The 18,468-nt window shown below is 47.8% G+C and overlaps 1 protein-coding gene across 1 annotated transcript in view; it reads right to left on the minus strand.

Annotated features, from left to right (window-relative positions):
• The window catches only part of LOC122387449 (ras-related protein Rab-23-like), a 32,579-nt gene extending 18,422 nt beyond the window's left edge, over positions 1-14,157 (minus strand). The window contains exons 1-2 of the mRNA XM_043377643.1: positions 13,917-14,157; positions 2,073-2,247 (exon numbers count right to left, since the gene is read on the minus strand). Coding sequence (XP_043233578.1) covers positions 2,073-2,105 — 33 coding nt within the window. The 5' untranslated portion in view covers positions 2,106-2,247; positions 13,917-14,157. The remainder of the gene's footprint in view (positions 1-2,072; positions 2,248-13,916) is intronic.
• Between the last annotated feature and the right edge of the window lie 4,311 nt (positions 14,158-18,468).

Consider the following 18,468-nt stretch of genomic DNA (forward strand, 5'->3'; position numbering starts at 1 on the left):
AGTAACTTTGTGACCAACAGTGCCACAAAACTGGTCTTTTGGGGCTCCATCCCAAGCTAGCACGATCCTGCTGGACCGTTTCCTAAAATAGTGGATCCCTGGAGTGAGACCAGACGGGGCCAGAGGAGAACAGAACAGACCACCTGGCGACTGAAGGTCAGCAGAGACGGAGGACCACCACCAGAACTACTACTGAGGGGTCACACCAAAAACGATATACGGTTCAACGGTAATTTATCTCGAGAGACGGTTATGATGTAATATCCACACTCGTTTTGCTCGTGCAGCCTTATACAAATTTTCGCCACATTCCGAAAACAAATATTTTGTTTCGTGTGTTTTCTTTTTTCATATAAACAAACTTAATATGAAGATATTCTTCCCTATAAAAGAAATGCACCTCTTTGCAACTTTTAAACGTCTAGAAACAGAAAATGTTCCGTGATTTTGATCGGCAATTGCTGCTACGGTGGAAATGCACAATTAAACAGAAAACGTTTGAGCTGCAGAGCTGCATAAGAACTCCCATAATTTGTGCTTGGACCCAGTCATTCCTTACTCGGCTTGATTGTTGTGACTATTGATTTCACACGTCAAGTCAACCGGCATGCTCTCTGAATGCTACCTATACCCACACTGAATTACTGACGGGAGACTGCAGTGCTGTGTTGAGCACTAGCACTACAGGAGACTGTAACGCCGCATACAGCAGAGTCACAAGCGGAGACTTATGTTTATGAGTAAATGAATGCTGGAAACGTTATATCAAAGAATGCCCATTTCGGACAAGCTCCGCACAGACCTTTGACGCAACGTCAAAGCCCGATGGACGTTTCACGACCAATGCCTCCTCCTTTGACATTTTCTCTAAGGGCAAACCAATAAATTACGATTAGTGTTGAGCAAGCTGCAGGGAGTTTCAGCCTCACTTTCTGTCCAGCACGGTCAGAAAACTTCGACGCTGTAAATCTCTTTGACAGCTTTGACAGAAAACTCTCAAAGAATGTCGCTTTTCGTTCGTCTCCGCTCTGTTCTCCTGGACAGAATCCATACATTTCTTCCGCTGATTTGCATGAATCAGACCTAAACGAATGCAGCACAGAGCGCACGCGACAGTGCACAACAACAGCGGTGGGCTGACCTCTGGGCTCTATTGTGTGACCTCTGGGATGCTCTGTCCGGGCGGCGATCGACAGAGTATGAGAGGCAGCGGCTCCGAGGGAGGGTCATTCACATCGGCCGCCCGGACCGGCCGATCAGCCGTCGACTTCACGAGAGGCTCTAATGATATGCACCGATTGTCGGCCGGCCAATGAGAGGATGCCACATTCGGCCTGCTGCAGATATCATCGTCACGTCTCCGCACTCCTCTGTACACCATCTGTTCAATGTCCGGGTATAAATGGTGGTCGTGACGGCTCACTTTTCAGCTTCTCAACAGTAGCGGCGGAACACCTTCAATTAGGGGGGGGGGGGCACTGCCGACTTTTGGTCCCATTCTTTCCATGCAACGCCCAAAGAGCTAATGTTAAAATGCCAAAATCAAAGGGGGCACGGTGCCCCGGTGCCCTCCCCGTTCCGTCGCCTATGCTTCTCAAGACCATTTGGTTGTTTGGTCACCCTTGCCCTAACTTTGAAGAGTAGGGTGAGGAATATTTTTGACAATACACTTAGTAATACACTCACCTTATGATTCACATCAATAATGTGCTGGTACGGGAATTTGGCAAAAAAAACAAAACATAAAATGCTCTTAATCAATAGTCAGAGTTGTTATTTGGTAATATTTTACTTGGGGCAGCCGTACTTACCACATTATGATGAAGTTCACTTTCGATCTACATGTCTCCGTTGACAGCAACCGGTCAATTTAAGTACCAATTAAGATAGCATGCACCACAAGACCGAAACAATAGTCTCGTGATAATCACAGACGGCGAAGTCCGCCGTATGACATCGAAAGTGAACCGGTTTCCCATGTTGTTGAGCTGCTTTCGATTGTTCCTTGTTATTTAATACGGAAGTCGTACACCAACAGCACAAGCAGTGATCACGGTAGGTTCGTAACTCACCTTTACCGCAACTTCCATTTCTTCGTCCCTCATTTTGAAGATCGTAGAGTTTGCGAAGGACTAAATGACTAGCCGGAGACCCTCGACAGCGGCACGAGCACTAGTGGCACCAGGACACCAGTGGTTACTTAGGCAGTGGTGGACGGTTGTGGACAGCGATTGAAGTCCATGACAACTGAAACAAAATGCACACACCAGTTAATAGAAACACGATCAATGGCATTTATCAGACACAAAGGACTAACAAGTCACTGATACATATGGATGTTATTTTGTCACATAAAATATTTGTTTTCGCTGAAAAGAATCATTATTTTGATCCCACGTAATTCTGTGCTGACGTCTTGCGTTTTCCGCCGATCAATGCCCACAAAACTCCATATACCGCCCTATGCATAGGCATGGCGTGAGGTGCCGTTCATGCAGTTTATTATGCGGGCTCATGCTTTGCATCGGAAATGCTACAATAAATTAAAGAATTGCAAAGGCAGTGATGGACTACTTTGCGTGATGCTAGCAATCATCGCGGCTTTTGAGATACGTGTTCGAAATCTTAAGACTTGGATCGCATGTAATCCTGTTGCAAGGATGGTTATTTAGTTGCACGAAAGGCTCCTTCAACAATGAGCAGGCAAATGTACAAGGCCGCATACAACTTAGGGATCATTTCAACGTTCATTTCACACCATCAAATGCAGCTAAGCAAGTGTACAAGTATGCAAGCGATAAACACTTCACCAAAATCCACAGAGGTGAGCGCGATACCGGTGTGAACATGCTCACTGACGATTGATATGAACCCGGCTCTAGGATAATAACAGACGTCCGCAGTCACATTTCAGTCCGATATGGCCAGTGCAACTCCACTGCGACGCTAATGCTGACTTAGATGGGCGTGTGAGGGTGCAAGGCGCCCGTACAAGCCATTGCAGGTGGCACCGCTAGTTTATGGTGACTGGAAAAATAACAATGTGTGGACTGAATGGGTAGGCGTGATCCTATTGATATGCAGCGACCGGCCAAGCGCTGGAGCACGAGCTAAGCACACCTTCCTTACATTACAATGGTTTTGGTAATGGTACTGGGAGCTAGAAGGGGGAGATGGAACTGGACTGGGAACTGGGCGACGGCAAGGCGACGGTATGGCGGTCCTTTGCACTTTGTGGAAAATAGAGCTATCTGTAGCAAAAGTGATGCTACTGCTGCTTATGGGAAAAGTTTGTGAAAGTTTTTATTCATACGGGGGATTTGCATTGCTTAACCGGCAAATGTGTTACGAAAATCGCAACCAAACTCATTCAATAAACTTTTCTCGCTGCTAATTAGCCTGTAATTCGCGAAGTTTTTTTTTCTGCGCATCGTCGTTTCACCAAGGCACCCCGCAAAGTCGTGACCATGAGGGCCAACGTCGCGCGAATGTGCCACCCGAGTCCGGCTGAAGCAGGTAGCAATTAGTGCCCTGACATTTTTATAGTGCAGCTCGGCAATAAAACCTGGCTACTAACAAACCCCCACACAGAGGCTCGCATTCCATTGGCATGCATGGACGCCAGTCACGCAATGCGTCGCGAATGGGACCAGCGCGCCATAACCGTCTGCGTCACAAATGGACCGGCTGCGCCACGACCGCCGCTCCGGCCGGCAGTGGCCACCTGTGAGCCTCTGACGTGGTTTTTGCGCTGAGGCGGCATTCTGGAGCGATCTTAGGGTGCGGTATTCTCTCGATCACGCGATCGGAATATTTCTTACCGACCACAGCTTCTGAACTAAGCCCCACATCCGCTGCAATAGACGAGAGTCTGTACTGGTGCCGATTTGGAGAACGATTGCTATGAGAGATGATGTTTATTTTCTAGAAAGGCAGATCAAAAGTGCTTAAACTTTTTAGCGAGTAGATATAATAACGTTCATTTTCATTTTTGCGCCTGAAAAAATAACACCTACTGTCAGTAGCACAACCTTTACTCGAAAGCTCGAGTCATCGTATGATGTTTACAGCTTCCTTATGAGCTATTTGCAGCTCACAACAGAAGCCTAATAATGCTATTGTAATACTGCTGATCACCTCGAGACTCATTATCACACCATAAACTACATTCCAGCATCCATCAAATCAGATTTTTTTTGTCTGCCTCCATCTCCCTCTCCTCTCACCTCCTCCCCTCTCCTCTCCTCTCCTCCCCTTCCCTCCCGTCCCGTCTCGTCCTGCCCCGCGGCCGGCGCCGTCTCCAGTCTTGGCGCACCGTGTCATCAGCCAATCAGCGGGCTAGGCGGCGCAGCTGACCCCACTGACCCCTAGCCGCCCCCGGCAGTAATAACTCGGGCGGACCGCCCGCCGCCGCCCGCCGCCGCCCGCCGCCGCCCGAGCGACAGACCATTTGGCCGAGAACAGCGACTGAGGCGCGCAGGGTCAACCGCGGCCGTATGGCCACTGCACTGAGAACTGGTCAGTTGTGCACCAGTTCTGCGGACACCCGTGCCAGCCATGGGGAGGTTCCCAGGGCCGGGCGGCCGTCAGAGGCGCTGGGTCGCGGTTATCGCGGTTATGGGTCGTGGGGTGGGCGGGTGCAGGCGGTCGGGTCAGCCTTACACCCGGAGTTTATGGGAGCCCCTGCGGAGGTGGACAAGTGCGGACTTCCCTTGGATAGTTACGAAGACATTTAAACGTCCCCCACTATTTCAGACAGCGGCTCGGCCACGAAGTCCTTGACCCCGTGCGACTCTTCTCAGAAGACAATGGGATTCTTACTTTGTGACAACTCCATTGTAGTTTCCGATGAATAGCGCTCGTATCTAATTGACAGGAAACGCAACCATGGCCGGCCATGGTTGATTTCTGGCAGATCTGTTCACTCGCGAGTTATGAAAATTCTGGACGTGAAGCAACAGAGTTTGGACGGTTTTTTGCCATGAGTTTCATTACAGCTGGTCAATCAGCAAATTATGACAGCAAGTTATAAAACTGATCAGTGAAGACACTTTATTTAAAATTGTTCTAGCGCAAAAACTCGTTTCTTACTTTCCAGACAGCCAGCATTGGTGCTACCTCAGTCACTAGATTCACCCTTCGTTAATCAGACATTAAATGACTCTTCCTTTTCTAACTGTTTCAATTTGGATGAAGGTTAGGAAACGCTGCAAACGCTGCATTTGGATCCTGTTAAGTCTTGTGATAGTCAGCCAAATAAACTTTCGATGCCCTTGGTGACCATTGAATAGCCCTCGAGAGTGTGATGAAGACGATTATTGACAAATGCCAAAGATCAGTGTAGCTCTAATTCAATAGCCAATATACCGTAAGTGTAACTATGATTCGTTATCCATTATCTCTATAGCAAAAAAAAAAAAAACAATTCGCGCCGAAAACCTGGAGCGCTAGTAATGCAGCAGGAATAACCATGCACCTAGACAAGCCATTCGAGCGCGGGCCGTTAGTAAGTAGGGGAGACTCGGGAGGTATGGGCCGGTTTTGTGAAAAGGCAATTTTCTTCCAGTGGGCAGTGGCTAGCCGGTTTTTTACCCTGTGCATGTGAAATTGCCTTTCGCCTACAACGTGTGCCTGACATTAGGCATCTGGGACCAGCTATTTTGTCTCCAGATAACTTCCAATAAATCATATGCTTTTTCGATCCATCAAAATACACCGGGAGGTATGGGCCGGTGCCAGGTTTCATATTCTTTTCTCGACAATGAGAATATACTTGTAGCTGGTATCTACCTTGATCTCTCTTAGAGCCCAGGAACCGCATAAGCGGCCAACAGCTTACTTCATAGAGGTCACTTGGGCCCATATGTATTTTGGTTAACTCAAGCATGCACCATGAAATAAGATCAATAATATTTTTCTGTTCAAATGAAATTTGAAGTTAAATTTTCGACCTTGCGCGACAAAAATAAAACTTGTTGACGGGGACATTCAATGAAATCAACATTTTTGTTTATTTAGGATCAACGGGGGTGGGTGGCCCGAACCTCCCGATTAGGACGCCAGAATGTGCGTAGCATCTCAGCTCATAATCTTGCAAGAAAGCTTCAAATTGTCTATCCAGTCTTAATTTGCATGCTTAAAACTTTATGTTAGCGATGGTCTGACATCATAAAACGAGCCTGGTTCAAATTTATCACGAATTTTCTGTATGTACCGCATTTTACTCGACGAGGGCAAAAACGCTTTATCACCGCTCATTGCCAAAGAAGACTGAGGAAGATTTTGAAAATCACGTGGGATGTATAACAGAATGGCTGCTACCAGTTTACTCCATCAAATGCGTAAAAACACGCAACACTTCTTCAAAACTGCGATGGCCCATACCTCCAGGGGGCCCATACCTCCCGGGTCTCCCATACAGCCGGGTTCATTGCCTTCGGAACTGAGTCGAGGAACCATCTCTATAGCCACCGTCCGATTAGACTCCAGGCTAATCGGAGTCGGACGCCAAATTGACCCATCCGCCGCGCCGGTGGAGTCTGCCCCGCCCATGGATAGAGGAATGTGAGCCTCACTTATCGATGCGGGCGTAAAGCGTCCGACAGTATTTTACAGAAGGGGGTATTTCATCAAGCGCACGATAGTTCGTGTCAAGGCCCTATATACCGTTCGTGTCATAACCAGCAACTGCAGCACAGTTATAAGGATTTGGATTCTGTCGAGTTGAGACTCCTCGAGGTCTGTTATTTTGCATGCCACTTGTCATCTAGTTCGAAATCCTACATCCAGTTTCGTACTTATCTTTGTCCAAGGTCGTAGATTTTCCTCAACCTTGTGTCACGTCTTTCTTGTTTTCGCCAAGATTCCATACAACTTCGAAATACAATTCTAAGCAAATATATTAAGCGGGGAAGGTCCAGGGTTCTTGGCTCATGGCTTCCCGCTTCCAAATCCCTCCACCATCATTCCTTCACCCATCGTCCCACTTCGCTGTGCCCGAGCATCACAACAGGTACAGTTCGCGTGCCTCGCGCCGTGGGAGGGACATCCTGGCCGGAATACCGTCCTGTACTCCCCCATGGTGCGGTGTGACCCTTTCTCAGGTGCGACCCACACGCTCCATCACTTCCCAGTTCCTCGGTCGGTGGCGAGTGAGCACAGGACAATGCCGTGACGGTCACGGAACGGATGGCAGTCTGAGGGGTGGGGACATTTGCATAGAATGGAGCCGGGGTGTGGAAAATTGAGATGACTTGAAGGAACGGACTTTGGTTTGGCGACTCGATGTAGGGTATGATGCTGGCGCAATGGCCGACGTATGCAGCGTAATCACTCGAGTGTTGCGTATTGCTAAATACGAGGTTAACATGCCTAAATCAGTCCTGCGCACGCGTTTCAAACGGCTATCATCGTCAATTTCATCCTTGCATAACATCAGCATAATCCTTGCTATCATCAGAAGATCCTCTTAGTGTGACACCAGATACCAGTTGACAGCTGCAGACACCCACGCCACGCACAGGTCCTCTGCACGCACCCACTGACCCTCTATCTCCAGCCCACCCCCTTGCCGCCCGCGCGAGCTGTCACCGTCAAACAACTCCTCTGAGAGAAAGACGATCGATATTGAAAGGCCCGGCCGCAATCTGGAGTCAATCCATTGTCGGGCCGTCACAGCGATAGCATCTACATCGTGATGCCGCGCTTTGTTCGACAGAAAAATCTATTTCACGTCATTACGTCCACTTTAGGCACGTCGCCCTTGCTATCTAGGGCCGAGATCGGCGGCCGTTTTGTGGAAAAGTCATGGTGAAACTCATCCATCTCCCGCTGGATTTGCGAAATGGAATAAATCGATCACCGGCTGGCGCCCAAAGTAACCTGAGGTCAAAGAGTGAGACATCGGATAGCTCTCTGAAATACCCGTTGCGTTCACCGCTAATTACAGCGGAGACACGTATGCATACACAAATAATTGTCCACTGTCCATATAGGTAAACAGATTTTGCACAGAGCATCAGCCACAAGTCTGTCTAGAATAGGCGTTTACTATGCCCATTTTCGAGGGTCAACTGTTTCTTGTTTGCAATTTTCCCAAGAAGTGCGCAATGCGCATGCATTGTGAAAAATTACAAGGGATTTTGCGAATAATTAGGTATGCTGATGTAGTTCCGAACGTCTTTTTAGCACATTAGCACATTACGCTTCAAAACATTGCATTGGGCATCGCACAGACAAGCATGCGCCAAACTTCTGCTGGAACCCGGACTATTGGAGACACAGAGATCTTATGCATCTTATGTCCCCTTCACAATGCGCTTTGTTCTTTGTTTCTATTCGACCGTTCCACTGCCGATGTCTCTGCGCGAGGTCTCCACTAGGGTCTGTGCGTGGGCTCACGGCGCTCTCCGCGAGTCTGTGTGTCCGCGTTTGTGTGACCCCTGAGACCTCAGTCACCCCTGGGCCGACCAAAGCCATCAGCGGCCGGGCCCAGCCGCCAGACGCCATCATATTTCACGCTGATTGGAGACGCGATCCTGCGGCGCGCGCGCGGCGTGGGCGGCGCAGTGTCGCAACGCGGCGCAGCGCGTCACAATAACGGCGCGGCGGTGACGTGACCGGCGCGACCGCCGCCGCCGCCGGCGACCGACCGGCCGACCGACCGACTGCGGACGCAGGCCTGAAAACCGGCTGGGTGGTGTATGGCTGATACAAGGACCGGAGTTTGGCGACCCAGGGATGGACAGAAACGACCGATCGCTAAAAGAGACAGTCTCGAGATGGCAGCTTCAGATAGGAGCCCCGAGCCTTGGACAGTTTGGCTCTCAACAGTCTGGCTCGTCAGCGACTGACTGGAAGGTCGCTATGGTCAGGGGCGCTTGCGGGCGAGGCTTTAGACAGGCGTTGGGGTGAGGCGATTCGGACGTGATGTGAACAGATAAGGTCATGCGCGGGCGTCGAAGGCCGTTGGCACGTAACTACATAACAAGGACGCCTAACTGGCTATGGCGCCGAAAACGCCAACGCTAAATATGTATGCGGCTGATGAGCCAGATGGATGAATAAACGACATCCTGGTCTATGTCAAAAATACAGGATACGTTGTGGAATGAACTGTAGGTATCCAATAGCATGGGGTTGTCCTTAAGTTACCTGTTCAACCGTTTCATACACAAAGGCAATGAGACCTCAGCTCTTGCTAACGGCTGGTAAAATGCTGCCAGTTTGGTTTTCTTCGGACGACAAAGCATCACGCTCACCTCATTAGGGGCAGGTCATATCCTGATTTTATATTCGGCCCAGCGTTTTCGCTTTAATTAGCCAAACGACAGTGACTAATGAACCATCGCTGATAAAAAAAACATTTACATTTCTCACCAACAAAATAAGTTTCAGCTGCATGAACCGGTGTGTTATGATGCATTTTAACAACAGCTCGATTAGCAGCACATGACCACATCACGGTCTCTCTAGCTGACCTTTACGTCAAACGAGAGCGACCCATTTCATCACATCACGCGCCGCCATCAGAGCAGGGACGCCCGCGGTCTGGGCGAGCCGCCTCCTCCCCCGCGCGTCCCGCCTCCTCCCCCGCACGTCATGCCTCATCTCAGTCTCCTCACGAGAAAGGGGATGTCACAACGCATAGATTCTTCGGTCACGGGAATCCGCTGGGACCGGGCGTGGAGCTGAATACGTTTATCTCAGGTTTCCCGTGCTGGAACTCATATGCAGACGAGGTGTCGTCGAAAGTGCATGGACCCAAGGAACGTGGATGATGGATCGATTACCTATGGTGACAGATTTGAGGACAAGCCTATTATTCACACTGAGTGGTTGGCATTAAATTAGATGTGTGAGTGAGCGTGTAATCTGCTAGGCTTCACTGTGTGAAACTTCGCGCGTCCGTTCTCAGGCTCATCAGGCGGTCCAAGTTGTTGACTATCTTTCATCGCTTTGACTTCGGGTCATAACAAACTCATTCACGTGATTCGATTGGTTATAACGAAATCGCCTAAATATTTAATTTCCAGCATAGACGAATCGTTCATATTTACCAGCAAACTGTGAGGGTGAATCATAAAAGATTCACCTACGATTCTAGACGATGGGAAGATAAAATAATTGCAACACATTTCGGCTATTTCGGCTATTCTGGTTGCTGCAAATGTTGCTTTTAACGTGTTACTAAAGTTCATATGTTTGAATGCAACATATTCGAGTTTTTTTGACCTCATATGTAGTAATCTTTCATTGATAGACATGCCTCGAAATAACCTTCCAACAGCATCGTTACATAATTTATTACGCATAATTACGCTTGTTATGAAGGCTGTCGATGCAACAAGATAGGTGCGATGAATACAAGATAGAAATTTGCAGGCGCATCGAAAGTGGGGATATGATTTAGACCGACCTTTCGATACATAATTCAACCGAGCAAACAAGTGGAACACAGAGCCAGCGATACTTGAGTCTTGCCGGCATGATAAATCGCACAGATGCATGCATGTAGTCTCAACATCAAAATGACAAAGTCAAATTTCGTCCAATGCATTCCAGAAGTGGTTGTAAAAAGATACACGTCATATTAATATTGTGCTAGCGATCACAAATGCAATTGTTAAACAAGACGTGATTGTAATCCTTCACTTCCATACCAGCAGATAGAAACAAAAAATTGTTAGACAAGAGTAAGACATGATTGTAATCCTTCATTTCCATACCAACAGATAGGAACACAGCAATGATGACAAAATAAGAGTATATAATCTATACCTATGCGTTGATTTCACAAGATAATCGAATAATCAGTGAGCTGGTGCTGACCGATGACTTTGAAGGTGCTGATGTTTGACAAATGATGGGCGGTGGCGGCTGCGGCGGGCGGCCAAGGACAGTACTCTGACCAGTCCGTGACCCGCGCCTCCACTGCCGCCCCGCCCCCCCCCCCCCCGCCAGGATTTCTCACCCCCTCCCCATCTCCAGTGTATGGCCCTCCGCAAAAGAGTGGTTGGATAGCCTATGTGCTTTTGGTGTAATAACTTTAAATGACAGAGACACTCCTGTAAAATGATTCAATAGAAATTAGAAGAGGGTTCGTGCACGCATTTCGGCAATGGTTTTCAACAGCCATTAGACGTATTCATCAATGTAGATCGATTATTGTGATGTCGGCAACCAACCACTAAATGCCTGGAGGGCCATACGTCCACCATATAATACCAAGTGGAGTGGAAAATAATATCCGTGCAACTGCAGATGGCAGCGAGTTATGTTGTGCTGGGGCCTGGGAGTACACCATGCAGAAATGGTTGACCGACCTAGAAAGATATTCATTAAAAAAAAAAAAACATTAAAACAGCGGAACAGCTTCTTCAGAATAATATTTCCTGATATCGAAGCATCGCAAAACGTAGAAAATAGAACATTGGAGTAAAGTCCCACTTGGGTATTCACCAGGCTAGTTCAGATAACTGATGGCTTTAGTTGTCCGTATTAATGACCGTTCTCCCCGCCCCAGACTGATGTTCCTACCAAGCAGCCATACCAAGGTCGCTGTAAACAAGCTCACCGCTCACGACTTCACGAGTCGCTGACGTGACTTCGCAGCAATGTGCGGTGGGCGGTTAAATTGTTAGCCAGGGTCTGTATACGTCAGGATGCAGAGTTCGTGATCGAGGTGTTATTTCTGGAGCCGCGATTTCACAGCGCCGTAGACAAAGAGTTCAAAGGAAAATGCCCACGATATTCGTTTTTAAGGCGGATTTCTGAAATGCTGTATATGACGTTTCACCAAGTTATTGATTAAATAAAGCTAAAGATTGGTATTACATATAATTAAAGCAGCAACAAAAAGTGTATTATTTCATCATACATTTACTAATAGGGACCGCCCCGGCCCCAGGTCCCTATTGCGTGCATAAATTGTGACTTTGGATTATGTTTAATTGTAACTTAATGGTAAATACAACTACAACTAGAAAATAACGTCTATAAGTAGCTGTCATGCACCAGAATCTATTTCTGTTTCACATTGATCGCTTAGTTTACTTAAAAAATGATTTTTTTTCAGAATAAATAAACAGTATTGCATGCCAATTATTAACGTTTTATACTGTTTTTTTTTTTACTGCCCATCAATACATAAAAAAATGATGGCTGTCTGCATCCCCCCCCCACGCTGTCATTCCCTCTATGGCTGTCGCCTTACGAATTAGCACTGTTTTTCTGTGTCGTCAATATAAATCAACCAACTGTTATTGGCCGTTTTCACGACGGGCTATCCGGCGAGTGCCCCTGATTTGACCAAATCTGCACCTAATCTCTTTAACAGCAAATATCTTTATCTTATTAATTTATTTCAGTGTTTTAATCGATGATGCTCTCTGATAATATGACAAAGCAGGCATATAAGAAATTAGTGCAGACCTAGCTGATAGCTATTAAGAGACACACTGAACCTAATTTGACCAAATCTGCACCTAATCTGCACCAGATGTGCACCGAATGTGCACCAGATGGCCGTCGTGAAAACGGCCATTGTCATTCATCTGCCGCTGTCACCCTTGTCGCCTCCCCTAATTGTCAACTTTGTCACCCTTGTCGCCTCCCCTAATTGTCACCTTGCCTGCTGTCACCTGTTCATCTCTCACTGTCACCTGTCCATCCACCACGGTCACCTTTATTCTCACTGTCACCTGTTCATCCACCACAGTCACCTTTATTCCCAGTGTCACCTGTCCATCCAACACAGTCACCTTTATTCCCAGTGTCACCTGTTCATCTCTCTGACAGTGCCACCTGTCCTTAAGCCACTGTCATCTGTTCATTCCCCAGCGACACGTGCCCATCCACCACTGTCACCCTTATCCCCAGTGTCACCTGTTCATCTCTCTGTCACTGCCACCTGTTCATACACCACTGTCATCTGTTCATTCCCCGTCACCTGCCCATCCACCACTGTCACCTTTATCCCCACCCCCCAGTGTCACCTGTTCATCCCGCTGTCACTTTATTCTCCCACTGTCACCTGCCAATCTATCCAATCACCACTCCTCCATCGGAACCGTCTTATTCAGATGGGTTGTAGCCCCTGGCCAGACTCCCGCCAGCCTGTCGCCAGCCGTATGCATAAATGCCGTGAATATGAAGGAGTTCGGAGATTTCACCGAGAATACCATATCATTATCCGCCCAGACTGGCAGCAGACTGTGGCGGCTAGGACTTTGAACTGCCAATAGTCTAACTTGCCCCCGTCTCTTTTACAGCAGCGTCTACATTCTGAAGCTTACGGCTAACGTTTGCTTACATAGTTTAATTTCAAAAGGCGCTTTCTTGAAAGGTTAAAGTGGTTACATCACATGCATATCGGTTGATGGACAATCACGGATTCAGGCAAAATTAGAAGTCAACATATCTTTGAGACCTTTGAGCGATAGGAGTGACCGTCCCATGGATTCTGGACGAAGGCATAACTTTTACTCGCGAAACGTATTTTCTTGAAAAAAAAAAAATTATATGCCTGGATAAATCATAAATTGAGAACTCTAGATTTTGGCGTTCAGTTTTCAATATATAATGGAAGGCCGTTGTTTATATCAGCATGCACAGATGAGATAACAGTAGTACTTCTGTTATCTGTGCAGCATGGCTAAATACCTACGGTTCAGAAATATTTAGACGGTTATACCTACTATACTATAGCAGTTTGTAAATCAGGTTAAGATTAAAACATTTCAACTGGTTCCATTACATGAATCAGATGAACTTCGCATACCAATGGCACAGGGTTTGTGCTCTAGCAGAACATGCATGCTCATTGCTCGTAAGTAAAGAAACAATAAACAAATCGTAAACAACCACATAAACAAATCGGAATCATCGTTCACTAACGCCACGCATTGAACACTCACCTGTTCTCCAGTGCATCCGCCTTCCCGTCCCGATCGTCTGGCTGTGCTCACTATTCTCCTACCGAGCTCACCATGGAAAGAGCCGGAGTCACGCACCTCCCTCCCTCACCGTGGCCCGTCGACTGGGGCCCACCTGGGGTTGGACGCCGCGCCGCAGAGGAGCCGGCGTGGTCTACGCCGGAGGGTGGACAACTGGGCGTCGAGGGCGCCCTCCACCGGCCGGTCAGGGCGCCCTCCACAGGCCGGCACCGGCTCGTGCTGACACATAGAGCCGACATGAGACGACCCTTGTATGTAAGTACATACGTCCCTATCCATTACCTATAGCTGAGTAGAGTAGTAAAGTAGGTACCTATAAATCTTGCCTTAGCTGCCTGCATGACTCTTCAAGAGACTGGCTTTGGCTCGGGCTCACAACTCGGTGCAGTTTCCTAAAAGAGGGCCAGTGTGGGGACCTCAGATGTCATAGGACTCCATGCCCTCATGGCTTGGGGCTTTGAAATATAAATCCACGATGGAGGCTCTCCTCATTTATTCCGGCCTAAGCGGTAAGCTTTTGTCAACTTGTAAAGTTGTAAACTTCTAACTTGCAAACTTTGAGATCGGCGAGGGAAGTCAGAGGCCGGTGGGGGCCTCGGAAGGGTCGGTGAAGCACTCTCGAATGACAGTATGGGCCCTCAGAGATCTGCATTGCATAATCCTCTAGAAGATTGTCATTGGCCCTCAGGAATCTGCATTCTGCAAGGATGATGAAGGGGGCATGGCCTCAAAGGTCGACATGGAACCCCTATCCTCCGTGAACTGCTTGGGACCCTCAGCGCATAGGCGGCGGAACGAGAGGGCACCGGGACACCGTGCCCCCCTTTGATTTTGGCATTTTAACATTAGCCCTATGGGCGGTGCAAGGAAAGAATGGGACCAAAAGTTGGCAGTGCCCCTCCCACTGCCCCTCCCAAAAGTTGGCAGAAGATGTTCCGCCGCCACTGCCTCAGCAGCCAGCGGGGCCATTCGATGACGGTATTCGATGACGGCGTTCAAAAGCTGGCGAGGAGCTGTATAGACCGATGTGGGGTCCCTTAGCTTAGATACCAATATGTGCCCTTCCGAGCAGGGGCGGATCTAGGATTTCGATAGGGTGGGGGCAGTCAAGCACAGGGGCGGCACATTTTCCGCCTAAGGGGGCGGCATTTATAGGGTCTGTTCCAGTCCAGTGGAAAAAAAAACGAGCTTGACGGCCGTCACGAGACGCAGCGATTGATATTCAAATTTAGGGTCTCAGGTCAACTGGTGACCTCTGGTCAGGTAAATTACCCTAAAGTCGGGTTTTTGTTTTTGGCAAATAATTTTGCAAACAAATGGCCATAGAGCAAAAATTTAGGCATAATCGTATTCCGCTCAAGCTGCGTCGAATGTTGTGGGTACTTTTTGTTCGGTAAAGGTCAAAATCAAGATTGGCACAAAGGTCGTCAGGTCAAGCCCCCTCAGGACACTGTTCGGACTAGGTCAGGTTGCATATCAATCGATTTGGAAGCTCATTACAATCACAATGGTGCCTTTCCCGACTCTAGCTTAATTTGGTCGAAAGTTATTAACGAAAAACGATTATGACCCAAAAGAACGTCCTCTGTGACGTTCTCTGTGGCGTCATACAAGTAGGTACAAAATGCCAAAATAAGGCACGGAATCCTTTGACGAGCGTATGAAAACACATTTATTTGCGTCTTCGGGCGGATTATATAACAACTATATGTTCCAAAAAGAGCAAGTTCAGTAGTTCTCGCATAGGTTTATAATGGGGGAGGTCAGGTGACTGACCTGACCCAAGATGAATTGTACGAACAATCCAAGATATGCGAAGTATGAGTACCCGGGAGCTTGTTACTTTCTGAAAGTGTCATCATCATCGCCGACACTTTGCCTGGCGTTGGCGGCGTTGCGAAGTTGCAACATTTTTTGACAGTGCAGACTGCAGAGTGCAGAGGTTTACTTATAACCTTTAGAGGTTTATGCATCGGTCAGTGACCTGACCATAGTTGGAGAATTGAACTGAACTGTGGGTGCACGAGCTCTCCCAATTCCACGCCGGCTTGGCTTTGGAGCCGCAACAGACTGTGGAGGTCAAGGTCACCGCTAGGGCGGCGGCGGATTTGCTGCGCCCGAGCACCCACCGTTCGGCACAATTATCCACCTATGGACCTGAACTAACCTGGAAATGAATCAGGTGTCATAAGGTCTGGTTTGGATGGGGGCTCACGTAGGCCAAGTTTCAGCTCTCTATCGAAAACGGCTCCGGAGCAGTCACGAAAAAATCGTAAGGGGTGCCCCTCCCCTCCTCCCTCGGCCCGCGAGGGTTAAGAAGGGGGTAAACTGGCTTCAGGGACGTCGCTACGAGTTCAGAGGGAGCTACTTTCATTTCAGACTTCAGAGGGCGGCACTGTATCTCAGGGTCTTGGCTAATGAATTTCGACTAAGGGGCAAAGATTACGTGACAAAAGATCGTAAGACAAAAGATCGTATGGAAAAAAATCGTACGAAAATGATCGTAAGATAAAGATCGCATGTTGTAAAAGATCGTACGGTAAAAAGATCGTAAGCAAAAGATCGTAAAGCAATTGATCGTAGGCAAAAGATCGTACGAAAATGATCGTAAGATAAAGATCGTATGTTGTAAAAGATCGTACGACAAAAAGATCGTAAGCAAAAGATCGTAAAGCAATTGATCGTATGAAAAAGATCGTAGGAAAATGATCGTAAGATAAATATCGTATGTCGCAAAAGATCGTACGACCAAGGATCGTAAGCAAAAGATCGTAAAGCAATGGATCGTACAAAAAAGATCGTAGGAAAATGATCGTAAGATAAAGATAGTATGTTGTAAAAGATCGTTCGACAAAAGATCGTAACGTTACGTTCGTAAAGTAAATAATCGTATAGAATAGTGTTGTTACGAGCGAGCGAGCGCAGCGAGCGAAGCGAAGTCTTTTGAATATAACGGGAAAATCTCAGTATGAGCGGCCCGCCCCGGCCTGTAACGCTTTTGAGAGGCTTATATCTCAGCAACCGCTGAACCGATTGGCCTGCGGTCTCTTTTGCTGGGTAGCCCCACATCCCTTCTTCCCCGTAATTGACTACTTTTGATACATCTCAGTGGCCGTCGTGGCACGTGCCACGTGAGAAGTCAAGGGTGTTCAAGCAGTTTTGCAAAAGTAATGATTTTGAGAGGCCCATATCTCAGCAGCGGCTTGAGCGATTGTCTTGCGGTAATTTTTATAGGGTAGCAGCATCCCTTCTACCAAAGGTCGGATACTCTTGATCTATGTGAGTGCCCCCCAATACACGTGCAAAATACAAAAAGAAGAGGTGCCAAATTTGTTCCCATTTCAGTAACTCGGTAATTACTGGGGCGATTTCGAACCAATGATGGACAATTGACATCTTTAACCGGCCTTCGATAACAATGACTCCTATAACTAGGATTGGATTGAAACCAGGATCCTATAACTAAGAGAATTGCGACTTCGATAGTGATAACGCGATAAACATCTGTTGATGACTCGTAAAGCGATGTTAATGACTCGTAAAGCGATGACGATTCAATATGAAATTGTAACAGTGCGAAGGAAAAAGTATTTTTAACGCCGTTTACTTCAGCCGCTTAAGCAACATTTTAACCTTCCAGGCGGTGGGGGGTGGGGGGGGGGGGGACATGGGTTTAGTTGTATTCACTTCAAATAGGTACATGAAAACGGCAGCACATACATTCATTTATTCGGCACATATACAACGCGTTGCTTTTAGGTGTCATTGAGCCATCTAAGCTCTGAAGTACAGGGTGGGGCAGAAAGATTTACCTTCTGATTTTCTTAAATATTTCGGTCCTGAACAAAGATATCAAATTGATTTCTGGCACATATATGCAGTAACATGTACACATCTCAGCGACGGCATTATGACTCAATATGGTCACCTTTGTCCGTTACCACTGCCTCGAAACGTTCCTCTGCGGAGGGGCACGAGCGCCGCACGGTGTCCCCGCCAAGACTCGACGGTGCCGTCTCGAGGGCCAGCTTCAGGGCGGCGATTCTGCTGTGTTCCGCTGCACACACCCTCCTCTCCAAGATGGTCCAGATTGCAAAGTCCATCGGGTTCAGGTCTGGACTTGATGATGGCCGAATGTCTTTGTCCCAGAACCCAGGCATGTGGGTCTTCCATCACGATTGAGCGATGTTGGCCGTTTGCGGCGGCGCACCGTCCTGGACGAAGACGTATCCGTCTCGGAACGACTGAGTGACCCAAGACAAATTATGTTCCTCCAGCAGATGGACTTAAACCTGTAAATTAACTTTCACAGCCTCCTTGATGAAGGCCAAGGTTCCTTTTGAGCCGTCGGATGCGACGGCAGCCCAAACCAAGACACCAGCAGGCTTCTGGCGACGAAAAATGGTTCGAATAGCAGGATCAATGCTGGATGGGCTATCTGTCAAAATTATAACGCTTTGGGAGTGTCTCTGGGGCTCAAGCATGAAAATGGTGTCATTGGACCAGAAGAATG

Source organism: Amphibalanus amphitrite, unplaced genomic scaffold (assembly GCF_019059575.1).
Source record: "Amphibalanus amphitrite isolate SeventyFive unplaced genomic scaffold, NRLGWU_Aamphi_draft 000286F_arrow, whole genome shotgun sequence".
Taxonomy (NCBI): Eukaryota; Metazoa; Arthropoda; class Thecostraca; order Balanomorpha; family Balanidae; genus Amphibalanus; species Amphibalanus amphitrite.